Source organism: Trachurus trachurus, assembly GCF_905171665.1.
Source record: "Trachurus trachurus genome assembly, chromosome: 7".
NCBI lineage: Eukaryota > Metazoa > Chordata > Actinopteri > Carangiformes > Carangidae > Trachurus > Trachurus trachurus.
The window spans coordinates 178856-196764 of NC_139901.1; the positions used below are offsets into that span (position 1 = coordinate 178856).

The 17909-nt window shown below is 41.1% G+C and overlaps 1 protein-coding gene across 2 annotated transcripts; it reads right to left on the reverse strand.

Annotated features, from left to right (window-relative positions):
* Positions 1-17390, reverse strand: sgk2a (serum/glucocorticoid regulated kinase 2a). 2 transcript variants are annotated; one of them, XM_083974953.1, is made up of 13 exons: positions 17252-17390; positions 15085-15122; positions 13192-13256; positions 12788-12845; positions 12527-12610; positions 8498-8629; positions 7391-7503; positions 7236-7272; positions 7062-7148; positions 4251-4346; positions 3699-3854; positions 980-1069; positions 1-317 (listed from the first exon to the last, which is right to left on the reverse strand). In XM_083974953.1, the coding sequence occupies exons 2-13, from the start codon at positions 15103-15105 to the stop codon at positions 162-164; spliced, it is 1095 nt and encodes a 364-aa protein (XP_083831079.1). In that variant the 5' UTR covers positions 15106-15122; positions 17252-17390; the 3' UTR covers positions 1-161. The 2 variants fall into 2 exon arrangements, with proteins under 2 accessions (XP_083831079.1, XP_083831080.1); XM_083974954.1 differs by lacking the exon at positions 8498-8629.
* Between the last annotated feature and the right edge of the window lie 519 nt (positions 17391-17909).

Below are 17909 nucleotides of genomic sequence, written 5' to 3' on the forward strand. Positions count from 1 at the left end.
TGCTTTTTTGTTTGTTTGTTTGTTTGTTTGTTTGTTCAGTGTAAGGCAAATTAACTGCATGTTTAGTAAATATTATTGCAGTGAAAGAAATTCATAGAACATGGGCATCCTTTACTTTCATGATACCTCAACTCAAAAAGAGGCTTGTTCACTCTGGTGTCTCACAGAAAGCTGTCCTCACTGGCAACAAATGAGAACCCATTGAAGGCATTGTTGGAGCTGGTGCTGGCGTTGAGCTCCGGGGTGCGGCTCACAGAGTTGGGAACCAATTCTCTGGTGAACTCTGGATCAATATGCTGAGTGTCAGCTGGGCCTTTCTGAATGGGGAGATAACAAAGTAATGAAGTGAACTTTCTTTTAGCAGATGGCTTTCTCTACATGGAATGTGTAAAATCATTGTCATTGTTTGTACACATATTGCCCACACTAATTTAGGACAGTGGTTAACCTGCTAACCACTACTATGTTTCAGCTAAAACCTGACCTGTCACAGACTTAATCAGAACTGTGAAATTGCTACTATTGGGCCTTTAAGATAAACATGATAAGAGGTGAAAGTGAGTTGAGATTAAAATAATTATGATAAAACCTTTCCTTGGATTACATCTCATTAAAGTATGTGATGTGAGGAAAGTAGGATAGGATGACAGGATTTTAAATTTAAAAAAAGGAGAAGAATACAGGAGTTAGTTGATCACAGCAAAAATGTGATGTGGGTGAGAAAACCTTGGATGCACCATAAATGAGTGTGGAGGAGGTATTTGAGAGGGCATCAGGATGCCAGACACACGGATGAAGACAAAAGGCAATATAATGCCCTCCTGTTGTCTCTTGTTGTCCTTGGGCATTTGACATGGGAGGCTCATCAGCTGATGCAGCGTTACCTGAGCCTAGCAGACTATAAAAGCTGGTCCTGGTCCATGTGTTTACTTACCTGTCTTAATTACAATCAACTGAGAAGCAGCCAAACAAAACTCACCACATTAGGGTTGTAAGGAGGAGTGATTCTCTTGTGGTAAAGGTCATCCCAGTTAATTGGAGAAAAGAATGTGTGGTTCTTGATTTCTAACTGAAAATAAAAGAAGTAAAGAAAATAAAAGAAAGTTACATGTGTATTGCGTAAATATACTTGTGTTCTTCCTAGGAATTCAGGAAATAACCACACTTCCACAGAAGAGGCATGATAAATAAATTATGAAAAGGCCTACAAACCCAGCATGCTCAGGCTCTTATCCTGGTCTGCTGGCCTGGGTGATCCCAGACAAACCTGCAAGATTTTTTATTTCACTTTGCAGAGCGTGATGATGACAGAGCTGTCTGTGAACATGCAACATGGTGGCCACCAAAGAGCAGCTACTGTAGCCTACTGTTGATTGAGTGGCTGTAGACAGCAGCAGCCACTTTCTATTTTTTGCAAAACCGGCAAAAGTCCTAAGATGTCATTACTGGATGGCCATCACTCCTGCAAAACTACAACAACCACATTTGTTGACACATTTTCCATCACTCTCACACGGCATACATTATCTGGATCATTGTCAGCATCTGGCTGTCGGGAATAGAATGGTGTCTGGTCAGACATAGCCCAAAAAGGCTATGTGGTGACCTCCACATCCCACCATCCATAGGAAGAACCAGTGGGGTGGGTTGTACTGATGGGTGGCAGAGGTTGGCTCTGGGCATGTGGAATGTCCCCTCTCTGGTGCTGGAGGTGGTGCGCTACTGGTTAGATCTGATGGCTGCTCGCCTCAACGCTCTGGATCTTATCTCCTGAATAGGGGCTGGAATTTATTGTTCTCCAGAGTTGCCATGGGTGTGCTGTGCTTGTTATGATTTGTCCATTTGTCATTTTCTGTTGTACTTTGTAGTTTGGCCTTGGTGTCTCGCACTCTCTCTGTGTTTCCGCAGATCCACCGGAGCTCCATCTCTCTGCACCAGCCACCGCCTACATCGCCCCCCTCCCACCCCTTCCCCTGCCGTTAGACCGGCCTCCCCTCCCTTCCCATGGACCAGTCTGCCACCCAGTCCTCCCATCGAGCTGACCGGCTCTCCCTGCCCCCCCCTCCCCTCACCAGAGACTGCCTTCATCAACCCCTGCTAACATTTCCATATTCCGCACATTCTGTGACAAACTGTAAACTGTTTTCTTGTCTGTAACAACATCTATTGCACGTCTGTCCGTCCTGGGTGAGGGATCCCTCCTCTGTTGCTCACCCTGAGGTTTCTCCTGTTTTTCCCTGTTAAAAGGGTTTCCATGGAGTTTTTCCTCAGTCGATGTGAGGGTCTAAGGACAGAGGATGTTGCTACGATGCCATGTAAAGCCCTTTGAGACAAACTGTTTGTAAAAACGGGCTATACAAATAAAATTGCCTTGCCTTGCCTTGCCATAATAAACACAATGTGCAAACATAAGGATGGGAGGCAGGGAAGGAAGGAGGCAGGGGGCATTGAACCAGAATGGTTGGATGTTCAAAGCCTCTGTTGCCAAAGCTGTGGCTGTGAGCTGTAGTCTTATAGGGTCATAAGTAACTCAAGGGGCCTCGGACATTGTGACACCAATGGTCAGGGAAGCCGTCTCCGTCAGACTGAAAAAGGCGGACATCTTCAGTCGGAATGGTATCCCGGCCGAGAGACTCTGGAGGCAGTTGCAGGGTAATGATGGGCCCATGGGGTGGCAGCCTCAGCCAGAGCATTGGGTGTGGTAGGAATTCTGAGAAGCCATGGAGAGGAATTTTCAGATGGCACCAACGTGCTTCTGGGAAACTGGAGGAAAAGGTGGAAGCTGTGTACAACAAAGATGGAACCCTGTTGAACACAACTGAGGAGGTCAGTGGGAAGTGGAAGGAGCACTTTGAGGAACTCCTCAACCCAACTGCTCCACCCTCTGAAGAAGAGACAGAGTTGGAGGACTATGGGGGATCAATGTTAATTGAGCATCATAACAACATCCTCTGCCCTTAGACCCTCACATCCACTGAGGAAAAACTCCATTGAAAACCCTTTTAACAGGGAAAAATTGGAGAAACCTCAGGGTGAGCAACAGAGGAGAGAATCTATTGGGCACACCTCTTGTAAGTCTGAGGTAAATACACCTTACCCAGACCCATACTCAAACTCAAATGAGATTGACATGCATTAGCCAGGCTACTGGTCTGCTGCCCGGTCTACACGTTGTTATTGTTTCCACCATGGAAAGTTTGGACAGAGAGCTGGATGGCTTCAAATACAAAATTAAAATTTTATCTGATGTATTAATAGAAAGGGGCAAATATTGTTGAGCTGCAGCTACAGCTAGTTAGTTAATCAAAATGAACAGTTATTTATGGGTGATATCAGATTTGCACACATTTCTACACAAACCTGTGGTAAATCAGGCTCAATGGCTGTTGTGGGCTTGGAGAATGCCTTTGGAGAAGCCCAAAGAGAAGTATCTAGAACACTTTGCTTGAAATTCTACCACCACAACTCAACCCCAGTTAAAGGGATAGTTCCATTTTTTTGAAGTGGGGTTGTAATGAGGTACAAATGGCCACTAAGTAGGCTATAATATCCGTTTAATATTACGTGAATCAATAGCTACTCAGTATTACTGTATGAATTTGGTTGGTACCAATAAAAGTATTGAATTCCAGACTCATCCCTACTTGGGAAACCATTTGTTCCAATCAGTAACTACATTGGAAAAATAACACACTCACAAAATCAGCAATGGCCCCCATGCGCCTGTGCTGGTCCTTCTGCAGTAGAGCCATTAACAGGGAGGAAACGGCCTCAGACTTCCCTGGAGGCAGCAGCAGGGGCCTGTGGAGGATCCCATCATACATTTCTCCAACATCACGACTATAGAAAGGAGGCTGAAAAGTAAAGTAATGAGTCAGTACTGTAAAATAATGTCATGTATGTAGATTAGCACACCTTAAGTTTCCAAAGATACACACTTGTAAAGACACAAACTATTCATGTTAACTAATGCCATGTCCTATATCTTGTTCTGGACGTTAGGCAGGCACAGAGGAAAGGATCGCTACAGGGTGATGCAATTATCTAGATTCTATGCCAACATTTCCTACCTTTGCAGCCCAGCTGTCTACTACTGCTGTAGTCTGTTACATGTTAAAGTATTCTCATAATTTTATTTTTTTGACATATTCTAAAATTAGGTAGCTCCTCATTGTAGCTAAATATTTAGCCAATAAGCACATTTCCCCAACCACACAAAAACAAAAACACAGACACAAACACACACATACCAGGCTGTAGATCATCTCATAGAGCACTGCTCCCAGACACCACCAATCCACTGTCCTGTCATATGGTTCTTTACGAAGAACCTCTGGAGCCAAGTACTGCAGACAGAGAGACAGACCGCAGAGAAAAAAAAAACTGAGATAACATGTCTGAGGAGGATATACATATGACTTGGTAATACTTAATATGGATGGCGGCACATGAACAACGTGAGGCTCAACGTCTCTTACTGTAGGCTACATTCATATAGCACATCTGTATAGGAATTTATTTATTTAGGCTATAATCCCCATGCACTTCATATGTATGTTTTTGTTTTTATTATACTGGATATGCACTCTGGTCGATGCAAATTGCATTTCATTGCCTTGTTTTTTAACATGTGTAATGACAATAAATTGAATCAATCAATCAATCAATCAATCAATCAATCAATCAATCAATCAATCAATCAATCAATCAATCAATAATAGACCTGACCTTTATAATCTGTCAGTCAGTACATTTGAGTTGGCTTGTAACAGTTTGATGAAAACGCTGGACCTAATACCACTCCTGACTTGTTCTTGTCATGGTTTGCGTTTCCCCATTTATAGATAGAAAGACTCATATTAATGCGTTCTTAGCTGCCTCAAGTCAAGTTCATTCATTTCAGTCTTAGTGTCTATCAGCAGTGTTGTGCCTGAACGCGTTCATATTTTGGGCGAACGTGAACTGAACGTAGGTATTTCTGCTTGATGAACGTTATTGTGAACGCGTTCATTCTGGCGATTGTGAACGCCGCTCTCGACTTCGTTCAGGATTGTGCCAGATTTCCATAGAAAACCCAGCTAAAACACACTGTAAACAGGCGTTAATATGTAGCGGAAAAAACACCCAATCTGGCAACACCTACAGTATCCGCTGTTTGGATCAGCGGTGCATGGAAGAGGCGGAGTGATACAGCGCGTCGCGGAGCCTGTCTGTGTGGAGGAATACTGACCCAGTTGGTTAGTAAAAGCAAAGATACTCTATTTATTTTATAAACCGTCTTTGGTAAAAAGATAAACGGGGGTTACGCTGGGGCCACACCGGACGCGCGAGCCGCGGCCCTCCTGTTCACTCTCCGCGCGGTCGAGAAGCGCTTCTGCCCCTCAGCTGTGTGTGTGTGTGTGTGTGTGTGTGTGTGTGTGTGTGTGTGTGTGTGTGTGTGTGTGTGTGTGTGTGTGTGTGTGTGTGTGTGTGTAGCCTACTGTACGTGTATGTGTAGGTGTGTGTGTCTGTGTTTCTCTCTCACGCTCTGTTTGGATTAATAAACACAAATAGGCTACAAACGACACATCTAACTCATACTTTTTGGGTAAAGTAAAGTAGTAACTATAACTAATACTACTGGTTAAAACTGCTAAAATAATAGCTGTCTGGTTCGATATGGGCTGAGGCAATCATTTTGAAAAATAATAGCTTGTAGAAACATATTGGGGGAAAAAAAAGAAAAGAAAAAAGAACTATGAACTAGTTCAGCTTTGGAACCGTGAACTTAGTTCAACATTTTGAATTATGAACATGAACTGAACTAGTTCACTTTAAAATTTGTGAACTGAACTTTGAACTAGTTCATGTAGAAAGTGAACTTTCCCAACACTGTCTCTCAGGGACCTTACTTTGTGTTCTGGCCTGTCTGATGTCAGTCAAATTCAATATGGATTATGTAGGTTACTGTATATGACTTGACTTCTGATGTTTGTTTATATGCAGGGGTGGACAGTAACAAAGTAGGCCACATTTCCTTCAGTACAGTAGTTTACCTGGGTATTATTTTTCTTCTCAGAACTTGAAGACAATATTGTATCTTCATTCCAATATTACATAAATCACTGTATTGATGATAGGTAAAACCCTCATGGTTGAACCTGCCAGTCTCCTAACGATTCTACGTTTGAAAAAGATGAGGCAGAAGATCTGATCTAAGCTTAAGTCTGTATTTGAAGTTTTAGAGATAACAGAGAAAGATAAGATTCCTATAACTGTAAGATGTGTTGATCAGACATTACTGACTAAAACATGAAAAGTACAAAAACTTTAATGGTGGTCTGTTTATTGATTGAGTTGTGTTTTCTAACTAGAATATAAGATAAAAAAGACTGTCAGAATATGACACAATCATATTCTACAAGCTTTTTTTTATTGTACACATTCTACAGTTATTCAGTCAGGTTGCTTCAGTTTACCTTTTGGGTTCTGTAAATATGAAACAATACAACATCTATTTATGTGGAAATCTTTTTTGAATACTTGTTAAAGTGTAAAATGAGACAGAACAAGTTATGTCTGTCAACTTAAAGGGACAACGAGGAGGTTTGGAAAAGCGAAGCATTTTCACACTACATTTATGAGCCTCCGCGCGCACCGTAAAATTATTTTGACCGGCGCAAGTCGGACTCATGTTTTCATTCATCAAGAATTAAAGTCAGAGGTTGGAAGACGATCACATACCGTCGTAGTTCCGACCATAAACGGCGATTCAGCTGCGTTATTCTCATGACTCGTTGCGAAACCGAAAGTAAAAAACGCTGGTCGGCTCGACCAGCATCTCCGCCACCACTAATAATAACAAAATAACGATAGAGACAAAACGATATATTTATCGAAAATGGGCTCATTAACAAGTGTGGGTAGCGGAGATTCATCCACATTAACGTGAGACTTTTTTATAACCGAATAGAAACTCCTCGTTGTCCCTTTAAGTGACAGTCATAAAGTTTGTGACCAGAGGGATATAGTACATATGCTGACTCTTCTCGAGTTGTGGACTTGTGACTGTATTTACTCACTTCTGGAGTCCCACAGAAGGTTGAAGTGGTTCCCTCTGGCTCTACACCCTCTTTGCACAGCCCAAAATCTGTTAGCACCACATGGCCCTGCAAGCAGAGAACACAAGAAAGAATTCTTCTCACAATAGTGACAAAGATAGAGGGGTTTAGAGTTCACAACTACAAAACACTTACCTGAGAGTCTAAAAGAATGTTCTCTGGTTTCAGATCTCTACAGTGAAAATTAATAAGCAGACTATCAGTGTTGAAAGCACAATGAATCCCGTGATTTTTTCTCAGATTTTAAGGAATGACAAGTGTGTATGTATGAGTGAGTCCATTGGCCTGACCTGTATACAATGTTGAGAGAGTGAAGGTAACCGATAGCACTGGCTACCTCAGCGGCATAGAACCTCGCTCTGGGCTCAGAGAAACATCTCTCTCTTTGCAGGTGGAAAAATAACTGTCGAGACAGAGAGAGCAAGATAGATGGAGTGGCAGGAGGGAGGGAGGAATAACAATGATGATACATGATAAACAGACAAGGAAATATTTTAGTGGTAATTACACACATCTTGGGTTAAGCACCTGACCATTTGCAGAGCAACACAAAAGCAAGACAACGTCTGAATGTTTAAGTGTCTGAATGTTGGTGTATGGTTTTCTTTGTTTTCAAAACAAGATAAGACAAGATAAGAATTACTTCATTTATCCCTAAGGGGAAATTCATTAAATAAATAAAAAAATTAAACATCAAATATTCTATGACTAAAGGATTACTCTTAGGTATTGACTGTGCATCCTGCTGTGCCGCAGCTTTACAAAATGTTAGTCAGATGCACAATATGAAGTTAAACAAGTTAACAATTTCAGTTAATTAATTGATCAATTGCTTAATTTATCAATATTGGGGATGGCAGTGGCTCAGGTGGTAGAGCAGGTCATCCAATAATCAGAGGGTTGGCGGTTCAAATCCCGCTCTGTTGTAGCGTCCTTGGGCAAGACACTTTATCCACCTTCCCTCGAGTGAATGTGTATGAATAATCATGGTGGTGGGAGGGGCCGTTTGGCGCACATTAGCAGCCACGCTTCGGTCAGTCTGCCTCAGGGTAGCTCTGGCTACAGACGTAGCTTAACACCACCGGTGTGAATGTGGTATGAATGAATAATGGTTTCTGTAAAGCGCTTTGGGTGTTGGGAAAAGCACTATATAAATGTAAACTATTATTATTAATATATTCAAAGCTTAATTGAGGATTATTCAAGGTAATAGCATCGCTCATTTGTTCCTCTTTTGTTGATTAAATCCAATATATTCTGTAAATATAAATAAATGTGATGTTAAAACTTACTGTATGTCTGAATAATCACATCCTCAAGCTGTAAATAATTGAATCATTTCATCTTTGTTGTTTTATTGCAACCAGTGTAATCTATACAACAGCAGTTTCTTTTACCTCTCCTCCATTAACATAGTCAAGGACAAAGTAGAGTTTCTCTGGGGTTTGGAAGGAATAGTGGAGCCGAACCAGAAATGGATGCTTCAAACTCTTCAGCAACACATTTCGCTCAGCCATTATGTTCTTTTGCTAAAGACAGACAAGAAGAAAAAGGAGTAAAATACACATTTTTTCTATCTTTTCTGCCCATCAGGCACCACTAAAAGAGCATCTTTCAGTTACTGATTGGAGACTGAAAAATTTAAAAGGAAATGGACTCCGGACAATGGACAATGGTATCACATCTAGGCATTGTTTTTTCCCGCATTGGATACATGGATGTATTATATTATTGGATAATGCAGGCACATGAATTATGCGTCACGTTGCTCATGATTCATCAGCCACTGATATTGGATCCGTCATCCGTCAATCAAATGTCTGAGACACACACACACACACACCGAGCTCGGTCTCGCCCTCTTTTTTATACAGTCTATGGTCTCGCCCCAAACATTGAATATCACAAACCGTAGCATTAGCCGTAGCAACAAGCCGCGCCGCTTGAGATGACATCATCCACCGTCAGAGGTCAGTAGGTCAACCTACAGACCCCGGATGTTGATAACAGCTAACCCCGGACTCAGAGGGGAATAGCACTAGCCTATCAGAACTAAATATTGGTGAAATGAAGGAGTTTCTCTGCAGGTAATGTGTTATTTAGAGGCTGCATTCTGCTGCCCTGTAGACTCCATTATACGGATGTACGCGCCTCTCGGCTGGAGCTCATTTCGTTGGAACAACTTGTAATGACACCAAAGTTATCTGGGTGAGTAAATGATCGTATTTTATGCTAGAAATAAGGTCCAGATTGTAAATAACGGCCAGTGTTGTGCCTGAACGCGTTCAATGAACGATCGTTCATGAACTCGTTCATATTTTGGGCGAACGTGAACTGAACGCACTGTATTTCCGCTTGATGAACGTTATTGTGAACGCGTTCATTCTGGTGTTTGTGAACGGCGCTCTCTCAAAGTATGACTTCGTTCAGGAGTGTGCCAGATTTCCATAGAGCCTTCCAGACAAAAAACAGCTAAAAAACTGTAAACAGGCCTTAATATGCAGCGGAAAAACCACCCGATCTTGCAACACCTATCAGCTGTTTGGATCAGCGGCGCATGGAAGAGGCGGAGTGATACAGCGCGTCGCGGAGCCTGTCTGTGTGGAGGAAAAATGATCCAGTAAGTTAGTAAAAGCAAAGACACTCTATTTATTTTATAAACCGTCTTTGGTAAAAGATAAACGGGGGTTACGCTGGGGCCACACCGGACAGCCGCGGCCCTCCTGTTCACATCAGACACATTTTTTCCGCGATTCTGCCCCTCAGCTGTGTGTGTGGCCGTGTGTGGCCTACGTGTATGTGCGTGTGTGTGTGTGTGTGTGTTCACAAATAGGCTACTGTACAAACGTACACACATTGGACTCTGGTATTTGTCATGTTCTAACTCAGATATGGGCTGAGGGCAATCATTTTGAAAAAATAATTGTAGCACTTGTAGCAACATATTGGAAAAAAGAAAAAAGAACTATGAACTAGTTCAGTTTTGGAACCGTGAACTTAGTTCAACATTTTGAATTATGAACATGAACTGAACTAGTTCATTTTAAAATTTGTGAACTGAACTTTGAACTAGTTCATGTAGAAAGTGAACTTTCCCAACTCTGAAAACGGCAAATACCCATTAACTCAGAGATGACAAAATACAATTTGATGGTCTAATTCCACAATTCAGTAGATCTGAAACAAAAGGGCTAATTTTTCCCAACCACAAACAAAATTAGCTAGCTTTAACAGGATGAGTGGAGGAACCAAATGGAGGAGTCACACGTGTGGTGTATGAAAATAGAATATTATTATTAACTAACTGAATTACATACATGTTGTGGTTCACATGAAGTTTCAAATTGTATGGAGTTGCTAAGGTGATATTAGAGTCCTGAGTTTTTCATGTTGTAATATGTAGGCCTACTTAAGTTATGTGTTTTTTTCTGTTCCCACACTGTATTCCCCATTGGAGCATAGTCTGGGGTTTGCTTTTTCTCCTCCCCTCTCCTCATGTTATTCTGAATTTCTTACAAACTGAATTTCCCAGCAATGGGATCAATAAAGTATCAATCAATCAATCAATCAATCAATCAATCAATCAATCAATCAATCAATCAATCAATCAATCAATCAATCAATCAATCAGAGTCCTGTTTGGTGATTGGTCAATATGGAAAAGGGGTGACCGTTTGTGTGTCACCATGGTTACGATTCAGTCACCGGTGTTAATCGAGATGTTCTGTGCGATATAAATAAATAAGTGAGAAACTAAAGATCAACTATAGCTCGGAGTCATCATCAGGAACCCACACCCCGGTACATGACAACAAGAGCAATGTGAGTGGAGAGGCAGGGTCACAAGTGAACTGAGCATGAGGGAACAGGAGCGCACAAAGCAGCATTTAACCAAAAGAACTAAAAGGACACTGTTCAATGTTTCTTAACCTCTGGGCTGCATAGGAGGATGCAAATAACCATAAAGAAATAACCCCACATACTCTCAAGAAAAAAAGCCTAGATATTTCAAAATAAACATACTGTGTATTTAAGTGTATTTGCTTTCTCTGCCACTGAATGTGCTTTTTTTTTTTATTGTTGTCCGGACCAGGTGATTGTCACTGGTCTTTTTTTAAACAAGCAGCTATAATGGGCAGATTGGTGGCAGTGAGTCGTATTGGAAAATGCAGTGACAGATCGGAAAATTGGCTTATAGAACACGAGAAGAGTTAACATTGGTGTTGATTTCCACCTCTCTAGAAAACTAGGGAGAAGGAATGAAGTTTGATGCTGAACGCAGGATGTCTAGGCTGGTACGCAGAACACTAGCTAGCAAAAAATAACTATAGCATTTTAGCATTAAAAATGCAGCAGATTGCCCCACAAATTAAATAGATGCATCCTCCATTGTAGTTTCAGCAGTTTGTTTGGATTTCTTTGTTTTTTTCTACATAGCTTTAAATTGCTAAACTAGTCCAAATGATCTATGAGCTCCATTTAAACAGTGCCTTGACATTCCTGATGTCAAAATGTCTGGGTTTAACATGAGTCTTAAAGTCTAAATGCTGTCTCAGACAGATACTGAATCTTTGTAATTAATCTAATTAAAATTAAGAATTGAAGTGAAAATCAGGCTGTGAACAACAAATAAATATGCCATGCAACTCGGTCAGGAATCAGGGCAAATAAGTGTGGGGGACATCTGGTGTTTTAATTTATGGTTGAGAAAATGATAAACAGAGGAATGGAATGGAATGGAATGGACAGACCATCTCTATTCTTAACACTCAACAAGTGCTTGAACAGATAAAGTCATTATGACATAACACAACAGTGACCCAATTTAATTTCTAAGAGTCATAAAATATGTCCTTTGTACAGAACAAGCTGTAGATAAGATAAGGTTTGATTATGTTGCTGGGTCAATACTGTTCATTAATAACACTCAAAGATACCTGCGCTATTTATGCACTTTATTTGTCTGGGCTGAAGCTGGGATATGTTCCATCTTCATCTGCATAATCTGTGCGCATCAGAGCATTGCGTAGTTTAAAATGAGTGTAGTGGACGGTGTTTAGCTCAGCTGGTAGAGCAGCCGGCCCATGTGTTGAGGCTGTATTCCGCACTGCTGCCCGGTTCGAATCCCGCAAGTGGCTTTCCTGCACGTCATTCCCCCTCTCTGCCTCCCCTGTCCATTGCTGTCCGTGAAAAAGCCTAACTTTTGCTACATCACAGACAGTATTCAAATGAAAAGTAAAAATGTCAAGCCTGATCACAAAGTATATGGAAACAGAGTTATTTATCTTTTCTTTGTGAGAGTTGACCTCAGCTTTACAACTATCACAAGTAAGAAAATAAATACTGTCCTGGTTTGTGTTCATGTGGGGGCTGCCATTACTAAAAACTTATAGAATTAGAGAGGAACAACAAACAGCAGAGCCAACCTCCTTCTTCTTCAAGATGACTTTTTTCTGCAGCACTTTGACGGCGTAGAATTTGTTGTCAGCTTTAAGCTTGGCGAGCAGGACCTGCATGAAGGTTTGTTTGTTAGTGGTTTGTTTGGTAAACAGTCAGTGCCACCATCTCCATACACGCATCCAATCTTTCTGAGAACAGCACACACAACACAGATGCGTGATATGATGAGATACATGATATGATAAACAGGCGATGAAGAAAAATCTTATAAGTGATTGTTTCAATACCTTTCCAAATGTACCTTTGCCAATGACAGCCAAGAAGTCAAAGTCAGTGGGCCTGGCACTGAATACAAGACAAGAGTAGCATTAAATATATATATACTGTATTTGCAAAAGCAGATAAGTGCCATTTTGAAAAAAAAATGAGCTGAGGCTTTGTAATTATTCTTTGCATAGTGTTGTTTTCAATGAAACTTTATTTTTTTTGAGATATGTCTGTTTTGTTACATCTCAAAGTCACTCAACTTTGGTTTGACTGATATAACCTTATATAAATAAAAAATGATTCTAGAATTTTTTTTAAACGGAGTTATCTGCTTTTGCAAATGAACTCTTCATATATTGTACGTATTATAAGTGTATATCTTCTGAGAATATTAGAGTCATGTGGTGGTGCCCAAGCTACTGACTGTGGGTTTGCTGAAGGTCCCAGGTTGACATCACCATGAGGACAGGAGGAGGATGGTGAGCGCAACTGGAAAAAATGGAATAAAACAAGATGAACGGATTTTAAGCCCCTGTACAGACTTTTCATTTAGTGTTGATTTTGGCGGCCCCTGTGGACGAAAGCGGTGGTGTTTTGCCGGAATGAAGACTGCATTTCCCACCGTCGTGAAGACATTTGTCTGGCCAGCGCATGTAGATTTGTTTTGGAAACGTCGGAAAGAAGACAGGACTTTTTTTTTTTAGCAGCGTAATGTATCTATTGGTATGGTTTGGTCAGTGGTCCGACCCGACCATGCCTTCCACAGGTATAGAATTAGACTACTTAGAAATAGCGTATCTTCACACTGATGGGCTCATGGCTTATTTGCTGTTGTAGGTAACAGAGATACATGCGTATCCGGTTAAAAGCTCCGTACAGGGGCTTTAAGTGTGAATGGACAGTGCCTCTGATGAAAACCTCATGTTTTTATTTAGTGTGAGTTGCCACTCAATTCAATTTTGGAAAGGTTATGGGCTCTAATTTCGTACTTGTTTTCCGGCGCAAGGTGGCACAGCGTGGTGCAGCGTGGTGCAGCGTGGTGCAGCCCACGCAGTGCAAATTTCATCCGGCAAAACAGTGCGTGCAGCCAATCTGGCAATTTGGTAGACCAAGGTGCACTGAGATGGGTGTGGCAGCACCAAGCCGAATTTGTCGACACCTCCCCCTGCTGTGTCACCACACCTATCTCGGCACACCTCGGTCTGCCAAACTGACCGTGTGTCAATGCCCAGGGTTCGCCACCCTGCGCTCTGCCAGGAAACTAGGGCCTATCGTACTACCAACTGGCAAGGACACTCTGATATGTTGACTGGAGGAGCCTGGAATTAAACCTCCAACCTTCTAGGGAATGACCTGCTCCCTAGCCAAAGCCACAACTGTGCCTCTGTACTGACTGCGGTCAAGTCCCTTTACAGTAGAGGAGATGAGGACAGAGGTCAGATGCCTCGCATCCTGGATTGTAGATTTCAAAATGACCATAGTATGCTACAGGACATGGATTGGCTGGGTAACGGTGTCTTATGGATAGTGATGAGCAGCACTGGGGATGGTTATGGCTCTGTCTGGTGGACTTTAAATAAAACACTGAGTCTTTCCACATCCAGGAATATTTGGGTGATACAGCTATCAGGAATGGGCAGGAAGTGGAACAGGGATCTGATAAAGGTCTTCAGTGTATGGAACAGGACTGTCTCCTTCTGAACACCCCCAAAGCCAAGGAGATGGTCAGTGATTTTCTGTGGTCCGGTTGACATACACTATAAGGGGGTGCCGGGTTTCCCATGTTGCCTGTAGTTCTATATCATGGTCTTGGTTTGTGTGTGCACACTGCATTGGTACTCGGGTGGAGGGTGTGTGCTCCATGGTTACTTGTACTTGTGCTGACCTGTGCTTGTCAAGATACTGGATGGCATTGTGTTTTCTGTGTGCTCTGGACGCTTGTGGCAGTTGGGGCTTCTACATCGCTGTGATAAGTAAGGGACAATGCCCGATGAGGTGTCCACTTATCAGGAGTTAATGGAGAACATGGAGGTGTGAACTGGTTGCTTCCGCAAAGTTGGACACCTCGAAGGGCATTATCCTGCTTATACCTTGGTCACTTCCCAGATAAATAATTTAAATATTCAATAAAATTTGGAATGGACAGATGCTGTTTTTCCTCGGGAGGCTCAGATCCTTTAATTTCTGCATTGAAATGCTGAACAAGTTTCATCAGTCAGCAGAACACAAGGAGATTGCATAAACTAGAAAACTAAAATAATGTAAAATAAAAGCAACTCGCAAACATAAAATGGCCAATCTCAAAACATATACTTACATTACAGTGTGCCATGGCCATGACCCATTCCACTGCCACTAAAGTGTCAACAAGAGAAGAGAGGAGAGAAGCATTGGTTGAAGTCTGTGATTCTTAACTTAAAGTGTGAATGCTGAGTCCTTCACACTATTGTTATCTCATTTTTTGTATGAAATGTATGTTTTTTTGGCACCTATCTCAACCATTCAACTACAAAAATGTTCAGGTTGCCCAGGACATTCTAATTACATTTCTTATTTATGCTATAATAATCAAATCAATTTCAGCTCAAAGTTTGAATAACTATTTCATTATGCTTTCTAGTATGAAAATAGAACCTAGAGACACACACACGCACACGCACACGCACACACACACACACACACACACACACACACACACACACACACACACACACACACACACACACACACACACACACACACACACACACACACACACACACACACACACACACACACACTCACTCAAAGTATTAAGTCATTCAGTGTGTCCAACAAAACACTCACAGAATTGCATGTGGCAGGATTGGCAACTGCTTCATTATCTCATATTGTTGTGCTCATATATATTGTTCAGCACAATTCAGCAACAATATCTTACTGGAAAACTTGAATTTAACATTATTTGAGTTTCTAGTTTCAAGTGTGTGTGCGTGTGTGTGTTTGTGGGACACAAGATGCTGAGCTCAGTATGACAACCTGAGAATCTGGAGGAGCTGGTAGTTCAGGTTTGTAAAGATAACGGTGCTGGTAAAAGAAACATAAAGAAGGGCCCTGTTAATATATTTTGTGTGTGTGTCTGAGGACTGTATCAGTATACACGTTTACAGAGTAAATATTCCAGTGACACTCTAATCTCTGCAAAAGAAAAGACCTTCCTCTCTCACACACACACACACACACACACACACACACACACACACACACACACACACACACACACACACACACACACACACACACACACACACACACACACACACACACACACACACACACACACACACATTATTTGAGTATATTCTTTCTTGTGAAGTTCCATTCCTCCTCTTTTTTGAATAGTCAATAAAGACAATGGTGGTGAAAACTGAGCTTTGATTTTGCACAGTGCCTGTAATTTTATGTACTTCATTCAGATCTACAGTATATTAAATAAATCCAGGTACACCCTCAAAACATGCTGCAGCAATTCAAGATTTTTTTATCCTGAGTATTAAAAAATCTTGACACTCAATGCAAGAAAAATGTGAGGCATGGAGATCACTCATTTTTACATAATTAATAACCAATCCACCAGTGATAGACAATGCATTTTTTGCATTGAGGCTAAAATGCATATTGTCCAAATAGTTATCTCCTCAGAATGTGCATCATTGTATGCTAAAATGTCTTGAAAAGAAAACCAAGGCTTATCCCACACACTGTCCATCAGCTGAAATATTGTAATAAAGTGATATTGTCCGAGTGTAAGATTATTTTATTTTTTGATCACAAGTCCCTGTCAGAAATACCTCTGTTTTGATTATCTGAAAGTGTTTCATCAAAAATGTAAATTTTACAGAATCAGGGGCGACCTCATCCCATCCACAGCAATAAATCATGATAACCATCTTTTCGATTACAATGATCTTCCACACATGTACAAAAGTCTATTTTTGCCAGATACATTCCGGGAAGAGCTCCTAAAGCAAACAGCTGCTCTCTGACCAAACAGTTATTCCTCAGAGCTAACACGAGACTCTGAAACTCTGACTCAACAAAAGCTTGCTTTCAGAGCCTTAAAAACCCTGACAGAAAAGACCGCACATTTCTCTCAAAACAGTCGGAATCAAAACACTGTCCTGTCTTTGAAGCCAGAGCCAGAGCAGATATATATATATATATATATATATATATATATATATATATATATATATATATATATATATATATATATATATATATATATATATATATATATATATATATATATATATATGTGTGTGTGTGTGTGTGTGTGTGTGTGTGTGTGTAACAATGTTAGAACATTTAATTTAAATAAATAAGTTGTTTCATTTCTCTGCACAGATTCAACATCCTAGAAAAGTATGACCATGAATCCACTCATTAACCCAACTACACTAAAAGAGTCCAGGTAATCAGTTTGAAGTCAGAAGTTTACTCACCTCCCAGAGAATGCAGAGGTCAGAGTGCAGGCAGACCAACTTGGTTCAGGAAACTGAAATGATTTAAAACAGAGCCGTCAAAACTGCAGCTGATCTAAGGTCATTTCAGGAAGGTCGACTTCAGGAGAGTGAATCATTTATAAAGAGTTTCAGGGTTTCAAAGCGAGGTGGAGCAAGTGAGGTGACTGTATGTGGGTGTGTACGTGTGTGTGTCACAGGACACAGGTCTTTCAAAATAAGACAAGTAGCAAATAATCTTTTTTCATTTACAATATATTTCTTTTTATAGACCCTTGTATAAAACACACACACACACGCACATTGTCAGATCCTTAGGACATCTGGGACCACCTACTATGACTATAAATGTTTTGCACTTTTCCTTTTTTATGAAAATACATCTTTCATGCTGTTCTGCCCCTTTGTTGTTTTATGTTGCAGTCTTCTTAGCCTGTTCTTTCAAATGATAAGAACCCCGACCAGCTGCTATGGTACATTTAGCAGCTGAAAGTGAAGTGGGTAGACTCTGCTGTGTCAGCCTGCAGCAGCAGGTTATCAGTGACACTTGTTTTTCTGGCCTCTGTAGTGGAACATGAAGATAAGCAGTGAGAGGAAGAAGGGCGTGAAGGAGTTGACACCACCACAACCAACTGTTGAC